General features: G+C 44.4%; 1 protein-coding gene across 9 annotated transcripts in view; it reads right to left on the bottom strand.

Annotated features, from left to right (window-relative positions):
- Positions 1-19,105, bottom strand: part of MAP4K4 (mitogen-activated protein kinase kinase kinase kinase 4) — a 143,998-nt gene that overhangs the window by 71,188 nt on the left and 53,705 nt on the right. For all 9 annotated transcript variants that reach the window (XM_072337787.1, XM_072337831.1, XM_072337806.1 and 6 more), the window contains exon 3: positions 11,367-11,423. In XM_072337787.1, the coding sequence (XP_072193888.1) occupies positions 11,367-11,423 (57 nt within the window). The remainder of the gene's footprint in view (positions 1-11,366; positions 11,424-19,105) is intronic.

The following is a 19,105-nucleotide window of genomic DNA, read 5'->3' as shown; positions in this document are numbered from 1 at the left end:
CCCTATAAAACTTCCTCACTGAAAGTAGGCTGGGCTGAGGGCAACTCTCCAACTTACTGGCAAACATCTTCAAAGCAAGACATCCAGCTCGAGTTTTCTTTCACACAATACAGCCCTTATTCCCTCAGCCCTTTAGTACACCATTTCCCCAGAAGCTGTACCTTGCTGCAGCATGTATAGCAAGGCAATGGTCACAACCCAGCTTCCAGCACCACCACACAATGTGCTTCTGCAGCACCAGCCTTCAGAGTGAGCACGTACCACACAGTAAGCGTGTACCACACTGACAGCCTCCACAGCACATCCTCTTCCTTTCGGGGAGGTGCTGGACACTGCCAAACCATTCCTCTGCTGTTACCTAATCTCAGCCCTACTTGCCACACACATGGAAGGGCTGCTGAGGCCCTGTTTGATCATTCGTGCTGTAAAGATTGTTAACAAACAAGGCTAAAAAGGGTAAGAAAAAAAAAAAAAGAGGGAAAAAAAAAGGGATGAAATAGTTTATCTGAATAGAAGATGACAAAAACACCACTCAACACCAGTAAGCGTTAACTCAGAGGGGTCAGCATTGCATTGCTGTGTACCAGATTTCATAGGAAACTTCTGGCTCCTGTCATCATGCAGTGAGCAAATCACTTTCTCAATCTGAAGCCCTCTAGTGATGGCCCAAAGTACAGCAGTCGCGCAGGCAATCACTTTTGCTAAACAAGGATGCAAATTTAGATAAACAAGAAGACTGCACAAGAAACCGCTGCCCTCCAGATCCAGCACAGCCTCAGAGCTGCTACTGTATCAGAAGGCCTTTCTATGATGCTGTAAAATGCTCTGCCCAAATCCACCCTTTCATATTCTTCTGCCTTATCCACCAGCTGTAGGAAATAAAACTGTAACAGATCTAACTGTATTGGCTTTTGCATCTCAGAGCAGCAAACTGATACATGCATTATATGTAGCAATGTTAAAACAGGCCTTGTTTCCCACATTATAGTCTGCTCTATCTCAGGACAATCAAATAAATACACGATTTAAGTCATATCTATCTAACACCTGGAGGGAGAAAGAACAGTGTCCAGTGCATTAGCAATGGTACTGCACAAGCATACACAGCAAGGGCAGCCTGGGCTTCTCATCTTGTACTTAAAGTAAGTGGGTGTCTTTCAGAGGTAGACCTGCTTTGGATACCTGGCTCAAGCTGTTCTTGGGTCACTTTCTTTTGCCATTTGCCAGCAAAGGCACCATTAAACATAGGATTAAGGAGATCCTTTGCTGGCAAATACAGAGCACTGGTTCACGAGGCCAGGCTCCCGTGGATCACCAGCTCAGAGGCCACTGGCACACACACTGCCTCAATGCAGGTTTCAGGCTCTACCATTGAGTCAAACTCACCACCCTGCGACTCTTTGCTCCAACATTATCCTGAACACCGGAATTCAGAATCACAATGAATGTTATGGAAGTGGTCCAACACAAAAAGTGAAGTAATTTCTGAGGCAGGCAAGCAGCCTAAAAATAGCTTGCTGCACAACAGAAAGAAACAGAGGGTGGGGGAATCCCTGCAGAAGATCTTGGCTCTTCTCTCCCAAGCCCCCAGGTGCGCAGCAAACTGCAAACCCTCCCTCACAGCCATCGCAGGTGGCTGCGGAGGATGCAGTCAGGCCCTCAGGAAGATAGCATGACCAGCTTTCCTCCAGGCATCACAAAGCCATAGCTGTGTGGGCACGACTCCCCACACGGCCCCACGGTTTTAAGGAATCCTGGGCACCCTGCTCTGGGTGGCCCTGCTGGAGCAGGTATTGGACCACAGGGGTCTCTGCCAGCTTCAGCCACCCTGTGGTTCTGCAAAGACCACGCTATCTGAATATTTATAAATAGAAAACAAACTGTTCCTCCTTTCCTCCCTCAGAGTAGAAATCCTTTCATTCATTTATAGGGGTGTTTGTTTGTTTGTTCACATTGGTATGCATGGGGAAAGGGAAAGAGTTTGCAATTTATTTGCTGATTCCTCCATTTTTACCAGAAGGGTACAAATGGCAACATGCTAACAATTTGTGTTGCAAATCAAGGCTAGGTACACTTCCCAGATTGGAAAACATCTAACCCTTGTAAGAACAGCTTTCTCTCGCAGACTGTAAGAGAGGAAATTAAGTAAATGATAGAGAAAAGGCCACCAAAGTAAAATATGCCAGAGACAATTTAGACACCCTAGTGGAGCTGCCTGTGCTCATGGTTTCCAAAGCAGGGAGTCAGCACAGCCCCGCTGTCTGCAGACACAGCCAATAGGACAGGTTAGCACAGGGGGAGTCAAGCAGGCAGCCGTGGTGCTCACTCCTCCTTCTGCCCCAAGTCTGTTCTCCCAGTTACGTTTCCATTTGCTCAAAGGTTCCACATCAGAAAGCCATTTTCAAGAATCACGTGCATTCTCTCATCTCGTTCTCACATGCACATCCAAGGTGCTTTGCCAGGCTAGTAACAGTTATCTGAAGGTAAAGGGGCTGCTGCATTTACACTGGGATTTCCACTTAATTCTTACCAACTCACGTAAAACTAGAATCCAACACTGAAGCTCGGTTCAGGAAGAAAGAGCTATAGTGGAAAATATCCCTGCTTTAATGACAAACTGCAAAAACACCTCATCCATCCACTGACACGCAAAAAATTGAAAGTTCATTTCTGGAACTGACCTTGACACTTGGCAGAAGGAAAGGCCTCCGTCATCCAGAAACACTCTGTGAAAGCAACCAGGCTGCTGAACTCTCACCATGCCTTTTGCATCAGTGGTGCTGGGTAGAGAAGCCAGCGTTTTACCTTATGGGCACAATGCAAAATACACAAGCGCTGTGCTCCCTACATAGGAACAGCAGCTCCTTCTGCAGCTTTCTCTCTGTTCTCAGAGGAATCTCTTTCAGACCAAAACATACGAGAAGAAAAGCCTGATATGGAAGAGATAACTGGGAGTCATCACAAAAAAGACACCTCATTGGCCAGATTCCCACCATTTGATTCCTGTTTGAAGCAAGATCCTATGAAAAGAGAAAGCAAAGACGGGACAGCAAAACTGAACTGCACGTGCTTACTATGAAGAATCAATCTGCAATTTAATGGCAACACCTTTGCGAATTTATTTAGCAGTAGAAAATTATCCTCCAGCAGAGAGACCATGCAAAGCACACTCCGGGCTTTAATCCCTTTTGGATTAAACCTATCCACAGGAATGTACACAAGAACCTTACTGGAAAAGATGTTTCTAGGCTTAGGAGACAAAGAGTAGATTCTAGAGCAATCAGCTAAACTATAGTTTGCGTAGTATCTTCATGGCTCTTTTAACACTTAGCTCAGCCATGTGCTTCCTATTGCATATTTAAGAGACTGGGCATCAGGGGAGAGAATTCTTTCCTCTCAGGCACAAGGGGGGTGTTAATCACGGTTACAAGCCAGCTTGGAGTACAACAAATTCCCATGTCCTTGCACATTAGCACTTTCTGCCATAATCTCCAGTTTTAGGAGCTGGGTTTTAAGACTGAATTTTGGCCAACAACTCCCTACACATCACTCAAACTTTCTGTCTTGCAAAAGGAGTGCTGTCGAGAGACTCTGAGCAAACATTTCTCTCCCATTAAACATTAGAGAACAACATCGCTATTTTGTGGTTATATATACACACGCACATGTTAAAAACAGAGCACAAGAGAGAAATCACATGGGATAATCTCAAATGTACAATTTCTATTTGTAGACCGGTGAACTAAAAACAGAATCAGAGGGAAATGTTTAAATGCTTGAAAGCAATTTGCATGCGCTACCCTGCGCTCATTCCCGTAGCCGCGGCACTCACTCCAAAGCCGAGCGTTAGAACTTTCTCTCTAAAAACAGTTATCTACTTTCTCCTCCTGATTTACTACAGAACAGTGGCCAGCCGTCTGATAATGGCCAGTGACTGAGGTCTGCCTGCCATACCTGGCGCAAAGGATGCAAATTCCACCCGCTCTCCTCTCCGCGCTGCCTGCCAGCTTTCACATAACTCGTCGGGATTTCATATCTTTGGAATTTCTCCCTCATTATGCTTGGCCAAAATTGGCCAGCAGACCTAAATAGCAGTGGGTGGAAAAGCAGGCAAGGAGGCGCACGTGCTATCACCGAGAAGCCTCATTTCCTTCGGAAGTCGAGATAAAAACACGGAATGTCACAGCAGAAACAGGAGGAGCCCCCCAGGCAGGTGGGGTTGATGAAACTACAATTAAACACAGTCAGGAAAGATTACATTTCAAGGAGATATATCCCCTTTAACATAAACAGCAAATTAATTCCCTGTCTTTGATCCTAATGCCAAAATGTAAAGCTCACCCCTAAAAGACGGGAGCTGGAGCTGTGCTCCCGCCCGCCTATGCAGGCAGTAGGAATCTGCTGCAGAGCCCGCTTCAGCCTGGGTACTTGCTAAAATTAAAGCACAGTGCTCTGTCACAGCTCTCGTTGGGTTTTATTTCAGCCCAGACTGACAAGAGCACACATGTTCTAACAGTGCATTGACAGAGTTGTCTTGTTTTCCCTGAGCAGACAGTGTGTCTGATTCACCGGTGGTAAACTGAGCTGCTATGCTGCGTATCTGACAGAAAATATTCTAAGTGTAGCCCCGTGCTTTTTGCTGTTATCTGCACACAGAACAGTTCTGTTTCCCAATAGCAGCCAACCCTCCTCAGACAGCTCCAACACGCACTTGGTTACACAGCCAGGCCACAGCTCCCTCCTCAGCAGGGCCTGCATGCAGCAGTACTTAGCTTCGTGTCAGCACAGGTGTGACCAGGAGTTAGATATTGTGGTAGTGAAAGCAGCTGTGTGCTGCCACATGGAGACTTCATGGTATACATCCGAGCCCAGGATTCCCTCCCACGGATGCTAGCAATCGTTCCTTTCATACACAAGTGGAAGTCACGTTGCAGTGCTACAGTAAGGTGCTACCTGGTTCTCCCATGGCTAGGCAGGATGGATTTTACAACTGCCTCCCTAAGAGAGGAGATTCTTCTGCACTGCGAACTACAGCAAAGTTCCCTTTAGGTGGGCATAAACACAGTCAGGCCATCTTTATAATGTAAACTGTATACAATGTATGGGGCAGGAGCAAAACATTTTTTGCTAGATAGGATGAGGCCTTGCATGTCAGACCATAAGCAGGAGGAGATGAGGAGAAGACAGTGTCAATGTAGCTGTCTTTTCATCCTCTTATTACAGCGATCCAATGGGAAAGCTACTAGATGAGCCACACTAAGTCCTCACATTCAGAGCTCTTTGGCTGTTAACAGGTAATAGATACTGCAGCAATGGTGCCCTCAAGGATCTTTATAGCAGAAGGAAAACATCTGTTTCTTCCAGCCTTGAAACAGTCAGGTTCCAAAACAAGCACGTTAAAATATATAGAGGGAGATCCACCCGCAAGGACAGCTGGCAGCAGGCCATGCTTGCAAATAGTCTTTTGCTCAGGTGGAAATCTTGCACTAAGAAACTATGCGCTGGAAAAAGCAAGTAGAGCAACACGCGTGTATGAACATTTCACATCTCTTTTCTTCTCCCCTGCTGCCAATTTTCCACCCAACCACACAGTACCGCTGTGAAGTTGCTCATTACTGGAGCTGTCATGCTAGGTGCTAGCTCCCTCCAGTCAAATCATGTTGGATATGGCTTCCCAAACTGCTTAATAATAGCCAGGGCTTCCTGCCCCACTTCAAGTACGTTCAGCCTCCTTCTTGCAGCAGCAGCACCAAATCTTACATCTTTCCCCCCCTTCCCAAATAAGCTTCTCCAGCCTGACAGTCTCATCAACCACTCCAGGACTTGGATAAGCAGAGTGAAAGTCTGCCCTCTCTACAACCTGATGCCAGCACTGCATCAGGAAAGTTTATTGGATTACATCCAAAATTACTCTTTGCAGCTGCAAAGCGACTGCCCCCACTGCCTGCAAGACTATCTTAGCTCTGCTCAACCTTCTTCCAAACCAAGTTATTACAGTTCGGCTTTGTTTTCCTCTGACCTGCAACAGAAAGTTACCAGCTTTTTTCTTTTTCTTTTTTTTTCTAATATAAACTTAATCCCTAGAAGAGATCAGAGGTTAATCAGCTTCAAGAGGGACTGGACAGCAGGGCTGCACGCATTGTAAATGCACTTCCTATTTATCCCTTTTCCACAGAACAGTTATTTGTTTCGCCAGGTAACTGCTTAGCTAAAGGCTGCAAACTTGTGTACCAACCAGTAGTAAGCAAGCTGACATCTGAAGGACACACAAGCAGAGTGCTAGCACTCATACCCCAGGGGTATGACCTGTGATTTTAGGTTCCCCAAACCAATTCACGCAAAGAGCAAAAGCTTTCCGCAGCTCTATTGGCTTCAGGTCTACTTTGGTTAACCTAGGAACAAGCACAGCCATGGACAGATAATCTGGTGCTATAAAGAAGCTGTTTTAGGCCAAGGAAATCAGTGCGCTCTTGCCTCCACGCTCAAAAGGCAGCCCACTTTCAGCTTCTCCAGCCTGGCTTGCCCTAGCTCCATTGCATGCTACCATGAAGATCCATACATTCATGGTCTTTTAGAGAGATGCATCAACTATTACTTTTCTCCACCATACTAAAAGATCAAAATCAGCGGACTATCTTTGTTTTATGCATTAAAAATAACAAAAGTTAGGGTAAACTTTTGATGCTTACTGTTTTTGTTTTCTCCTCACTTGATCTGCCTGCGTGCACATAACACTTATTTTCTGTAGTCTTACCACAGACCACTTTTGGGGTGCCCTAAATACAAAGGATAGATAGCCCGTAATGTCACAGTTCACAACACTGTGTGGACCATCAGACAGAGATAGACAAGACTCAAAGTGACTCGTCTATAGTAACAGAAAAACCATTCAGCAGAGTTGGGAAGGCAACAATGAGTAATTCTGGTAACCTCTCCTGCCGAGGTTCAGGAGATGAGACATACTTCTGTGCAGGCCTGGAGGTTTTGGTTTGGAGTTTTTCATTGTTCTGTATACCATGTGCAGAAAGGGCAAGACAGGCAAGCACTAAAAGCAATGCAGCCTCTTTCATAAATCAGCAGGATACAGTACCCAGTTGTTTACTTAGCATAATCTTACACAGACTAGACTGGACAAGTCATGAAATACTGGGCACAAGAGCTGAGAAATGCTGCTATTAAAAAGGCATGCGGAAAACTTTCCCAGAGGATGCCAAGAGCATGTGTGGGAAGAGGTAGGAGGAAGAAGCAGCAGCGTCAGGGGTTATAACAAACAGTGAAAAAGCGATTTGCGTTTTTTTTTCCTCAAAATTAGCTACCGAGGATTTCAAACAGAAAAGCATCTCTGGAAGTGGAACACAGGACTGACACTGGAAACAACCGTGCAGCTGCAAGTAAGGCCTCCCAAAAGAGCCGAGCAGAGTCAAGCTGTGTGTTTAGGATAGAATGCTAACAAACTTGGATGCATACAGATTTGCCAAGTAAGCTTTTCTAAGGTTGTAAATGGTTTGAGGTCTTTAGGTGTTTTGTTTGTTTTTTTTTTTTGCTTCACAAAATAAAAGAATTCTTCTAACTAACCAGTGACTGCTGCCAAATCTCACAGCATACTTGTGTAGCATCTGATAACATCAGTCACGGCTCACTTGCTGTGCTACAGAGCTGAACAACGGTATGGAGCAAGCAGCCCATGGAAACCCAGCAGCATGGGCATGGTGTAAAGTAACTTTGGGAAGGAGTCAACACTCACTCAACACGGACTTTTCCAAAACAATATCCTGTAAGGAACAGTCACTTATATAAAAAGATTCATGACAGACTGCAAGAATCTCTCAAATAAAGCTTCCCCACCAACATGCACGCAGCCTGAGATTGAGCCTACAGATGTTCAGCTTGGAAAACAATTTTTCAAGTGTGCATATGCTGATAGTTCATCCAACAACAGAACAGTTTGCAATTGCTGAAGACTGGTGTTTTGCTGTTATTTGCTCTATGCTCCAGTGACATTTTTTCACCCTTACATGTGCCCCAGATTCATCCCCAGAAAGCACAAATATCATCTACATGAATGCCAGACTATAAGAAGGCTTGCAGACCTTTAGATCCTTTCAGTGCTTGCTTGGAGTGCTGTAGATCTGTGCATTTATACAGACCTACACGGTTTTACAGAGCTTTCCCTAATTGGTTTAGAAAAAAGTGGAAGAGACAGCAAAGCTGCACGTCAACATCCCCCACCATTTCAGGCAGCAGTACTGACGAGTCATAATATATTCAAAGATCAAGCTGATATCTTCAGCCCACCTCCTCTTTTCTCATCCTTACCACCATTCTTCTCAAAATTAAAATCTGAATAGAAAACCACAAGAAAAGCTGGGAAGGATGAAGAGCATTTCCAAAACACCATGTACGGCTTGAGCTATAACGTTTCTTCCAGAGTTGCTAGTTGGAGGTTATACTGCCTCGTTTTCTTTGTGCCAACCAAAACTTTCTAAGGGAAGTCTTCACTCTGACTTGGACATCCCTTCTGTTCAGGTCATGAAAGCTTTACAGAGCTGATGTAACCTTGGTGATCATGAGCAGTGCAGGAACTGCAGAACTGGGCCTTGAAAACTGAAAACCTGAGGCGTGTCTACAGAGCTTGCCAACACATTAGGCTTTCTAATTTTTTAAGTGTTTGGCAAAGCAAGCACTGGATCAGAGGTACCTGAGAAAAAAGAAAGTCTGGTGTGTGTTCTCAGCACCAGTTAAACACAACAATCAGATATCATTCACAGCACCATTTAAGCATTAAGTACTGCCAGCAATACACGTACCAAGGCACGAATCACCTACAGCCTCAATAGCTGCTCATTAAAAAAAAACATCCCAATTTCAGTTTTTTAGGAGAGTGTCCATTCCACTCTATTTCCCCCATACATGCACAGACAGTTACCATTAGTTCACAAGAGCAGTTCATGCAAATATAGCTAGGAAAGCAAGTGGAGAAGGTCCTTATGTTAAGAAGGTCCTTGTGTTCTCTGCTCTTAACCGTCTTGCAGTCAGCTAGAATGATGATGAAGCTGCTTTAAATGTGATCTGCCAGTAAAAGAGATGCTCAGAAAACCATTCCTTGAGGAAACCAAGCCATACCTGGATGACAAGGCCATCTTCGGCAGCAATACCAACCTGAACTCTTTCTTCCCCTACACCTCCATGGCCATCAGTGGCTCTTTCCCAATCTCATGCCACTTTCATCACAGTAAAGACTGCACGCTAAAATAGAGCAGCAAACTCATCCAGGTTATAAATAACCAGCAGGAAGAGAAAAGTGAGGGAATTTTTAGTGGAACTGTAGGCTGCTCACTGATCCGGGTCACTGCCTGGACCAAAGCCTTGATGCCAGCACAAATACAGGGATGCAGACAGGGAGCCAAGTACTGACTCCAGTAGGAGTAGACAGAAATATCCTATGGGAATATCATCCATGCCTGGTGTTAAAAAGTAGAGTTGACTTAGCATGACTTGGAAGAATTTACACCGCATTTTTGGCCTCCAAAGGCTCATTACTTTGAAGTAAAAACACATGAGCTTCACTTGTAGGAATAACGACACTTTTACACTGTGTGGGGCTAACATCTCCCAGTCCTCCCTCTGACTGCTATGCATCCCCTAAGAAAGAATGAGCTTGTGAGGTAGAAGACGGTGCCAATACACAACTTTCAAAAGCAGCCCAAATTTTTCAATTGTTTGCCTTTTGCTGTGCAACCTCTCCATCACAACTGTTTGTGATTAATATATGCTATTAAAAACAGAGGGACGTGTGCAATACAATCGGGCTTACTGTTATAGAAGAAACCTTCACTGCTACAGTCCAGCAAGCTGCTATACTTCACACTGCTGTACAAATGGAAACATTTGCTGAGCAAAGAGCATTCATTTTATGTCATCACACCTTCATCCTCCTCTGTTTTGTCTACATATTAACTGCAGAAAAATAGCGCTGCCTCTTGAGAAGGCAACCTTTGAAAATTTCCAGCTGAACATCAGTTTTTATCAGGCCATCTTACAAAGCAAGAATGTCCAGCTCTTGGCAGACACAACTGCTTCAGTTAGAGATCAGCAGTCACGCTGCTCATCGATCACAGGGAGATCAAGAGATAGGACTGAAGTACTATCAGTTGACCCATCCCTGCCTTCTTGTTTTCCTCCCTGTCTTGCCTGGTCACCCATCACACCTCAGCCACTCGCCAAGCAGCTTCTGTCCATTTTGATCTGCCAGGGCCCACACACACACTATCAAAATAGAACGTATTTTGTAGCAATACCCTTGTTAAGAGTTTTTTGCTTAATACAACCAGCTTGCCAAAGACCCCTGCTCTAATGCAATGTATGCACACATTAACGTGATTTTTCCCCTAGTGTCCATGTAAGACTGAGGAGTTTAGAAAATTGAGATGCTCAGTTTCAGGGTGAACTTCAAAAAGTGCAGTGTCAGTCAAGCACTGTGGATACTGCACAAAAGGATCTAATTCGATTTTAAATCTCAAGCCATTGCCAAGGCTGTAACTTAGTAAAACACAACTGGAATCAACAGGGAAAACCCATGTTTTTTCTGGTCTGTTTTGAAGTCTTAATTTAAACTGATTGCTTTTTGAACAGTATAAACTACATGACAGCTAAGGATTCAAGCATGGATGTATATTTTTTATTTCTGTGGCTGGGTTAATTTCCCGTCTTTCTCATCTAAAGCTCCACAGTAAATCCCCTTGGGTCAGTTACAACTACTACTTTACACTGTTGAATTCTGCCAGCAATCTGCTCATCGTTCCTGCAGATGTTTCTGCTTTCAGGCTTCTGGGAACTTTATTGGGCTTTATTTCCTTTGAATAAATGTACGCCCATTTTAGGCTGCAAGTGTACCAGGGAAACTACTGTCAAGCAGCCTCCTCACCTTCTTTTTTTGGTAAGGCAGATGCATGATGATACACGTAAAAGAAAAAAAAGAGGTTGAAAGTGGGAAATGTGCCTTTCCTCCCCACTTCTGAGAAGTTTCAGGTAAGGGAGTGCTAATACACAGAATCACAGAATGGTACGGGTTGGAAGGGACCTCCAGTGATCATTGAGTCCAACCCCCCCTGCCAAAGCAGGTTCCCTACATGTGCTCCTGGGAGCAGCCACGGCAATTTGCGAAAGGCCAGAGGCCCCTACACACAAGCACACAGAAATCTCATAATGGGTAGACAGGCTCAAGAGGTCAGGCCCTGCAAACAGAAAGCAAATGTTCACTTGCAAGGACCATGCCCTTCCACACAAACCTGAGGTAAACCGTATGCTGTCTCTTGCCATCGAATTCTACTCACATTACTAACCAAGCAGAATGTTTCTCTACTCACCTCAGTAACGTCCATGACTTTGATGGCTGCCAACTGGCCCGTTTTGACATGTCGACCCTGAAAAGAGAGAGAAGCATCAGCACCAGCACTTCACCAATCCCTTGAGCATACACGGCGCAAAGCATTTGGAGAGCTTCAGCTGCTGGGTTTTGCCCAGCTGCGCTGGACTCTTCTGCTATTTCACTTGAAAAGCAACAAATACACTAGATAGCTAAAGGAGAGAGATTCCTTTATAAATGTTCTTTAGAAATGTTAGGCCCCACTCTTGATCTCCACATTAAGAGGATGATCATTAAGATTAAGCACAGACATTACATTTGCTTCTTTTCTTTCTACTTCAGCAAAGCTCATAGTCAGTATGGATCATTTATTAACGCATCAGAATGTTAAATTTCATATAGCACATATTTTATTTGTAAGCTTTACTTTATTTACTGGGTAAATGCACACAAGCTGGGTGACCAAAAAAGCACGTTTGTCTTTGCTTCGGTCTTCACTGTTAAGTAAAACTAAAGATATAAAATGTTGGAGTTTCTTCAAGTGAAGTATTGGACCTACAGAGCTCTTTTTGTCTGTCTCTTGATGATGAAGAGGATGTCTCCCTTCAGCTACAGCACCATAAGGGTACGGTTCCTCTGTACAGCTTGAGCTGAATTAATAGATCCCAGCTACTGCAGTGGGGAGCTCCTTCCCCTGCCTCCCTCCCTCCTCCTGTCACATATTTCTCCCATGAGCACCGAGCTCATTCTGGCACTCATCAGATCATATGATAAGCTGATTTAGATCACCGAAATGGCAGAAAGTTAACACAGAAAAAGCAAACTGCAGGGCAGGGAGGAGGAGGGATGCAGATCAGGAAATTAAATGGGCTTGCTCTGCAAGCAGAGCAGAACCAGAGCTGGCACAGGGCAGACCACGTGGCGGGGAGACAGGAGCACAACAGCCCCCTTCCAGCTCCGCTGAGCTGCGACTCAGCACAGCTGACTTGTGACAAAAACCATTTTTCTCTGGTATATTTTTGCAGAGGCTGGGGCCATAGCAATTAACTATACTTCTTTTTCCTCTAACGAGCATTTAGCAATGGTTCCAGCCCTTCACATAACGCTGAGTCTGTTCGAGGATGTCCAGCTCAACAGTCCAGCTGTGCTTTACATATTCAAGATTGGCACCCCAGAAGGACAGCAAGGCAAACCACCTCTGGACAAATCTCTGCCCCTTCGTACTTTGCCATGCCCTCCGCAGAGGTAATGTCCAGGTATTTCTGCTCCATGACAAAGGACTCAGATGAAATGCTGCAGAATTTACAGCCTCCAGCTCCTTTTACAACTTGCATTGCGCTGCACTCTCCCCTCATTAACCAATCCACATGTTTTCTATAAATAAATTACCGTACTCGGGATTCTGCCTGCTCTGTAAAGTCTCGTTATTACACACATTTCTTTTTACAGTTTGGTCTCAAGCTAGGCTGGATTTCGAAACAAAATTAGGATTATAACATATGTGCAATGGCCAAGACTGACCTCCCTTTGACCCTGCTACTTCTTGAGGCTTTCAGCAAGCCTTGGGGATCTGCAACTCCAACACCCCACCCTGGACCTCTGCCTAATGACAAAAGCTGTGGTGGTCTTGTTGAGATTTACCCTGCTGCCAAGGGATAGGGGGGAAAATGCCTTACAATGAGCTGGAAAGATGCCTCCTCTCCCAGCTCTGCCTTTATTCTCTGCTACTCTGTGCAGAGAAATAAAAGGTCCAAGGATACAGGCAAGCACAGTTCGAGGTACAAAAAAGAACACTCTAAAGCTAAGAGTGGAACAAGGACATCTCTGAGAAGGACTAAGGAAAAGGAAACTTTAAAAGAAAAGCAGTGAAACATGGTTTGCCAGAATGCAAGAGTGGCACACAAGAAGAAGGAAGGAGCAAGAAATCCTCAGGGTGCCGTTTATTTTATGAGGGGGGAAAAAAAAAAAAAAGTTTGCTTTATTTGTCATTTTAAACCTATGAATTACTGCAGGGCTTACTATTTCCAGACAGGAGCCTGGAACCTCCCAAGGCTCAGCTTCCCAGCTTTCTGCAGGCAACATTCCACTCTGATGGGCCGTGCCACAGCCCCACCATCCCTCTCCCAGCTTCCCTAGCATCCCACCAGTGCCTCCACTCCTCCTTGAGAGTGAACCCAGAGCGTGGCCATCACTCGTGCTTCACTTCACTGCCTCTGCAGCAGGGAGGGGAAAAGCCTCCCCATGGCCTCCTGAGGGACTGGAAAGCCGGGGAATTGCAGACTGTGGGAAACGTGGGCTTCTCAGTATCCCAGGCCAAATTTAAAGCCTGGTCATTTCAAAGCATTGTTAAAAATTACTCCATATACCCTTTTCACAACGTATGGAGCGTTCATACTCCAAGCACCCACAACATAAATTGGATGGGGAGGGGAAGAGCGTGACAAATTGATTTATATTTGAGAAGTAAAAGGACATTTTCAAGTCATATTCTTTTTATTAAAAACATTTGTAGAGAGAGGGGGGGGAAAAAAGCATCACAGGCAAAACGTATAAGCAGGAGTAGAGCTTTTGTTTGTTTGTTTATCCGCTTAACAGCTCTGCTCAAGAATAGACTTGTCAAACTATTAGCATGCTGGTATAATTTTGCTTGCAAGATAAAATGGCTAAGTAAGCTTGGTTTGGAAACTGGTATTCTGACATTCATAGCTGGCTTTCGCTTTGGAAAACTCTGTCTATGTTAATAACAAAAACAATAAATGAATTGCTAATTGGCTGAGTACACCAAAGAGGAGACACCCTCAGGACTCGATCTCCAGGGGTTAGAACTTACTCAAAGCCATCTCCCCAAGCACCTCACAGAGGTGGCAGGCACGAGGGCCCAGCCATGCATCATCTCAGTGACACAGCAAGCCAATCCGCCAGCAGGGTGCCATTTTGTACTGTGCAGCCCTGGCCCTAAAGCAGCCTGGATCCACATACCCCTCCATACGGACGATGGCAAACGTGGTTGGCAGCCCTACCCATGACAGAGAGGATGATCTTTGAGGTCTCTTCCAATCCAAGCCATTCTATGTTGGCACTGCCAGCTGAGCCAGTCACCACCCTCATGGCTAGGAGCATACTGATGCATCCCCTTTATTCAGGCCATCTTAGAAAGTTTAATAGCCAGAACTTCCAAACTCCTTGCTGGCTGTTTTTGTGTGTACGTGTTTTTTTTTATTGTTTTTGTTTTTTAAGCACACCCTCCTCTCAGTCCCTTCCCTCTTTCCTTCCATCTATTCATAATAAAACACTTACTTATCCTCCCAAGGAAGGAATGTAAAGATATTTTTACAACTACTGCTCCCTTCTATTTATAAACGATCTGTTGGGCAAACACAGAGCTGGGATGAGCAAGTCAATGGAGCCGAGTTTGCTGACCCCAAACCTTGTCCTGCATCTTCTCACGGGGTTGACAGGATTTTCATTTACATAAAGAAGATTTTGAAATCCAGCTCTTCTCTTCAGCAGTGCAACATTTAACTGGATGTTAGACTGGATCCATGCATGTTCCCAGCCACATTTGATAGCAACGTGCTGTTTATTTCTCATCTCAGTGGGCTTTCTGCATGTTGAAAAGCAGAGGGGACAAGGGGAATCCTTGGTCAACTGCCAGGATCTGCAGAACATTATAAATTCCAAGCCTACCCACACTCTCCAAGTCAGTTCATACACCCACTTCTTGTCTCCACACATTATTACTGTATTGTTTGTGAAAGGTTCAAAGGGAAGTAGTGCAATACGCTGCTATGGGTGGTTTTTTTTTTCCTCTCAGATGCCTTAATGTTATCAAAGAACTATGCAAATGAAATGCAAAGGAAATGCTATCAGCTCATTTACTCTCTCTCCCCTCTAGTTAACCAAGACACATATTCCACAGTAATGCAATCCTCCTATTAACACAATCTCTTGCCTGAGTATCAATGTGCCTTTTGGGGGACTGTTCCTGGAAATCTGCTCCCCAGCTGAATGGCATGAAAGAAGAATATGGAGCAGCATGACAAATTCAGGAAGGAAGACAGCACAGGTAACTCATAACTAGCAAACTTGGATTACCCTATGCACTACACACCGCTAGGTCTTTGGAAAACCCTTCTAGCCTCTCACTATTCTATCCTGACAAAGAGACAAGCAAGCACGGTGAAAAAAACCTTACTAATTCATATTTCAGTTGCTGTGATGTATGCATAAACAGCAGGCCAGATTTAAACATGTTAGCAAGTAAAAACCTACTGCTCCACCACCTCTCAGTACAATGCCCCCATGCCAAAATTAACTTTTCAATTTGTTTCTCACTTGGTTGACTCTAAGCTCCTACCAGCCTGAGGCAATAGGCCATGGAGCAATGCTTTGCTATTAGGTTGCACACCCTGGTGCAGTAAATGATACCATGTTGTTCCAACACATGTTTACAACCAGCTCTTTTTGTCACTCGCCAGCATAGGCAGTTTCACAGCAACCAATTCTGTGCTGTGAACACCCAGGCTCTGTCAGGCATTTCTTCCCACTCCCAAAAAACAACCAGATCTACCCTGAGAGAAGCAGTGAGAGCGGTGCTTGCAAAGAACACAGAGTATGCATTTTAATGGGAGTAAAAAAAGCCAGAACAAAGTAAAAGCAAACTCCTCACTTAAAAAAAAATAAATAAATAAAAACGAAACATCGTTAAGCAAGAAGCCTACCTCATTGCATTGGGAGCCAAACTAATGCTGTTCTGATAAAGCCTTTTGCAACCTAAATAATGACAGGCTCCAGCTACGGAGATAAATCTGTGAAAAAGAGATAAAGTTTGTCTGGCATAGAAGCTCCTTCTACAATTAAAATCAGCAAACAACCTCAGTGCAGAGGCCTGACACGTCACTACAGAAATGTACAAGAGTTAAAAAAAGGCCAAAATCAATGTTCCTTTTTCCTGTTAAGATGACTATTAAGCCCAAACCAACCAGAAGCTATTAAAGACTCCTACTGTTTAAGTCAAAAGACAGGACAAGGTTCTGTGTTTTCCCTCCGTCTAGAACTCGACATCAAATGCCTGGAAAGCAAAATAGAACACGCCACCCCCTCTATCCCTCCTTAGATATCCACAGGCTCCCTAGAAGTCTGTTGAAGAAATAATAATGACCATTTACTCGTGCATAGTATTGCAGTCTATGAAGTATGAAGTTGCTATCAGTTCTGTACTTCCAGAAACAGAGGAAAAAAATGCAACACACACACACAAAAAGAGAAAGCCCTATACACTTTTTACTTCAATTACTAGTTTTGTAGCAGCTATCCCACCCCCAAAGCTGCTGGATGTACATTACCACAGGCACTTCCTTCTCCCAACAGCTCATTGCCTAAATAGGCAAAAAGGAAAGAAAAGAAGAAAACGGATGGTGGGAAAACCATGGCAGAAAGCCATCCTCTGACTTTCCCAGGATCACAGCAGGTCAGAGGCAGAGCTCAGAGTCACAATGCATCCCAGGACCCAGCTCAACGGGCCACCTCACCCCCAGGGCAGCAGGAAATACTCTGTAATATGCCCAAGGCTGACATTTATGCCCATTTTGGTTCTTGGCCACTGAGACACCTACTAGCTGACCAGGCTATAGGTGAATAAACACTTAAGTTAGTACACTTGAGGCCCCAACCTGGAAAACACCCTCTTGAAGAACAGTCTTACATTCCTTCCTCACAGCCATCACCAGGTTAAGCCTGGATTCAGCGACCTTCACCAAACAAGCTCCCACCCCTTTTCTCCTACCTCCCTCCATCCTCTCTGATTCTGTCCCAAGAGACACACCAGGGTCTCCGTGTGGGCAAGGGAGCTTCAGAACAAGGCGGACACGTTCACAGCTGAGAGATGGGGCAAACAGAAGGCAAAGCCTCCCAGTCACTTCTCCAGAGAGACAGCAGAATAAGCCTGAATGAGAAGAGCCCGAGGCCTCTTCTCTTTGTTTGTTTTTAAAATGAATTCATATCGACATTTAACTCGCCGCTGCTGGATGGGCAAATACGAGCTTTCTGACCGAAGGGAGCAATTTACACCTTGTGACTGAGGCCCCGTGCCGAGCCTGACAGGCCTGGGCCTGATTCTGGTACAAGAGAAATGGCCCCAAGAGTCTACTTCTCTTTAGCTCTTTCGTGGGATTATTTCGGAATGTACAAAACTTCATGATAAAGGCTAAAAGAAAAGAAAGGAAACGTAAGAAGGAAACGGGGAGGGGAGAAAGATTGGCTCTATCTGTTGATTTCTATTTATACTATGGATTTGCTATTGCTTGTTCAGCCCGCTCAACAAGGAGGAGCCCACCATACCGCTGTATCCAGTAACCCCACCAAGAGGCCTCTGCCCTACGTAAAATGCTACAAACATTCTTTATAGATAGGATTTGAACCTGTAATTTTCCAGCTTAACATTAAAGAGGGGCAAGGGAAAGGAGAACTACTTTCATTTATACCACCCAGTGGAACAGTACAGCCAAACAGAGCAGGCAAGTTAAGACTGTGTAACGAGGTTTGTTTCAACACAGCTGAAACTTAAAAAAATACAAGTCACATCCACAACCTTTAAAAAATTCTAGAACATTAGTGTTAAAGGGGAAAAGCTAATCAACTCTTAAATATATAAAATACATATGTATAATGAAATTCCAGCCCAAGTGTCAATGCTCCACCGCTGCCCCACAAGGCACAATAAAGAAGGGCTGGAAACTATGTTAGGACTTTCTGCATCTCATATTGAAGGCAGACTTGAGCTGGTTATCTTCATTTTTAACCAGTCGTTACAAACCTAATCAGTGCCACTTCCTGTTAGTCACATCTCCTATAGTCTTAATGGAGCAGGGAGACATAATTCACCAAGCATCAAACACTGGAGCTGAAGTGCTGTTTCCAGGGCACAAGATAGCTGAGGAAGCACAAAAGGAGGCTTTCTTGTAAAGCACCGCACCAGCCAGCGTAGAAGCCACGTAGACTCAGACTGTGCTTGATACTGTGACCCTTATGCACGAGCAAATTAAGAAATATTTCCCCTACTTGTTTGCAAGACGCAAAACATACATTTAGCCTAAAGTCATAGGTATTTTAATTAAACGACGACTTACGTCGTAAGGCTCTTTCCAGAATTATTCTTTTTTATTAATTTTCTGATACCCTGCCAAGTACATCTGGGATTCTAAAGCAAAAAAAAAACACCTTGTCCTTGAGAAGCTGGCGGGTAGCCAGAGCGATCTGTAAACAGCTTTCTGTCCACATGAACTATTTTCTGATACTCGCACGGTATTCTCAGGCCTCAAACTATTTCTGCCTTGTCAGCACTAGAGCCTGACTCAGAAACTCCAGCCTATACTAACAATCCTTCCTTTACCAGACTTGGAAACAATAAATCCCCAACCTCAGAAAGACTCTGATCCTATTATTTATTTATCTAGTGAAGGAGGGAGAACGGAGGGAAGGATCGACAGGAACACAATTTCCTCTTGGTTGCTACCTGAGTAGTATTTAAGTTGTGTTCCCAAAGCCTGTGGCCATTGTGTTTATTATTTGAAAGGGCCACTCAACAGAAAAGCCATTATGCAACATATTCGGCTTACAGGTTAATCCACGGATGAGAACAGTATTCATTAAGTAAATGGCGCCTGCGCATTCTCCAATTATTACTTTTTACCAAGTGCTCAAGAACACACCAAGTGCCTCGCAAAAAAAAAACTAGTCAAA

The sequence above is a fragment of the Excalfactoria chinensis genome, chromosome 1 (genome assembly GCF_039878825.1).
Source record: "Excalfactoria chinensis isolate bCotChi1 chromosome 1, bCotChi1.hap2, whole genome shotgun sequence".
Taxonomy (NCBI): domain Eukaryota; kingdom Metazoa; phylum Chordata; class Aves; order Galliformes; family Phasianidae; genus Excalfactoria; species Excalfactoria chinensis.
Note: the sequence above shows the minus strand (reverse complement) of the source record. Positions and strands in the feature narration are given on the sequence as shown.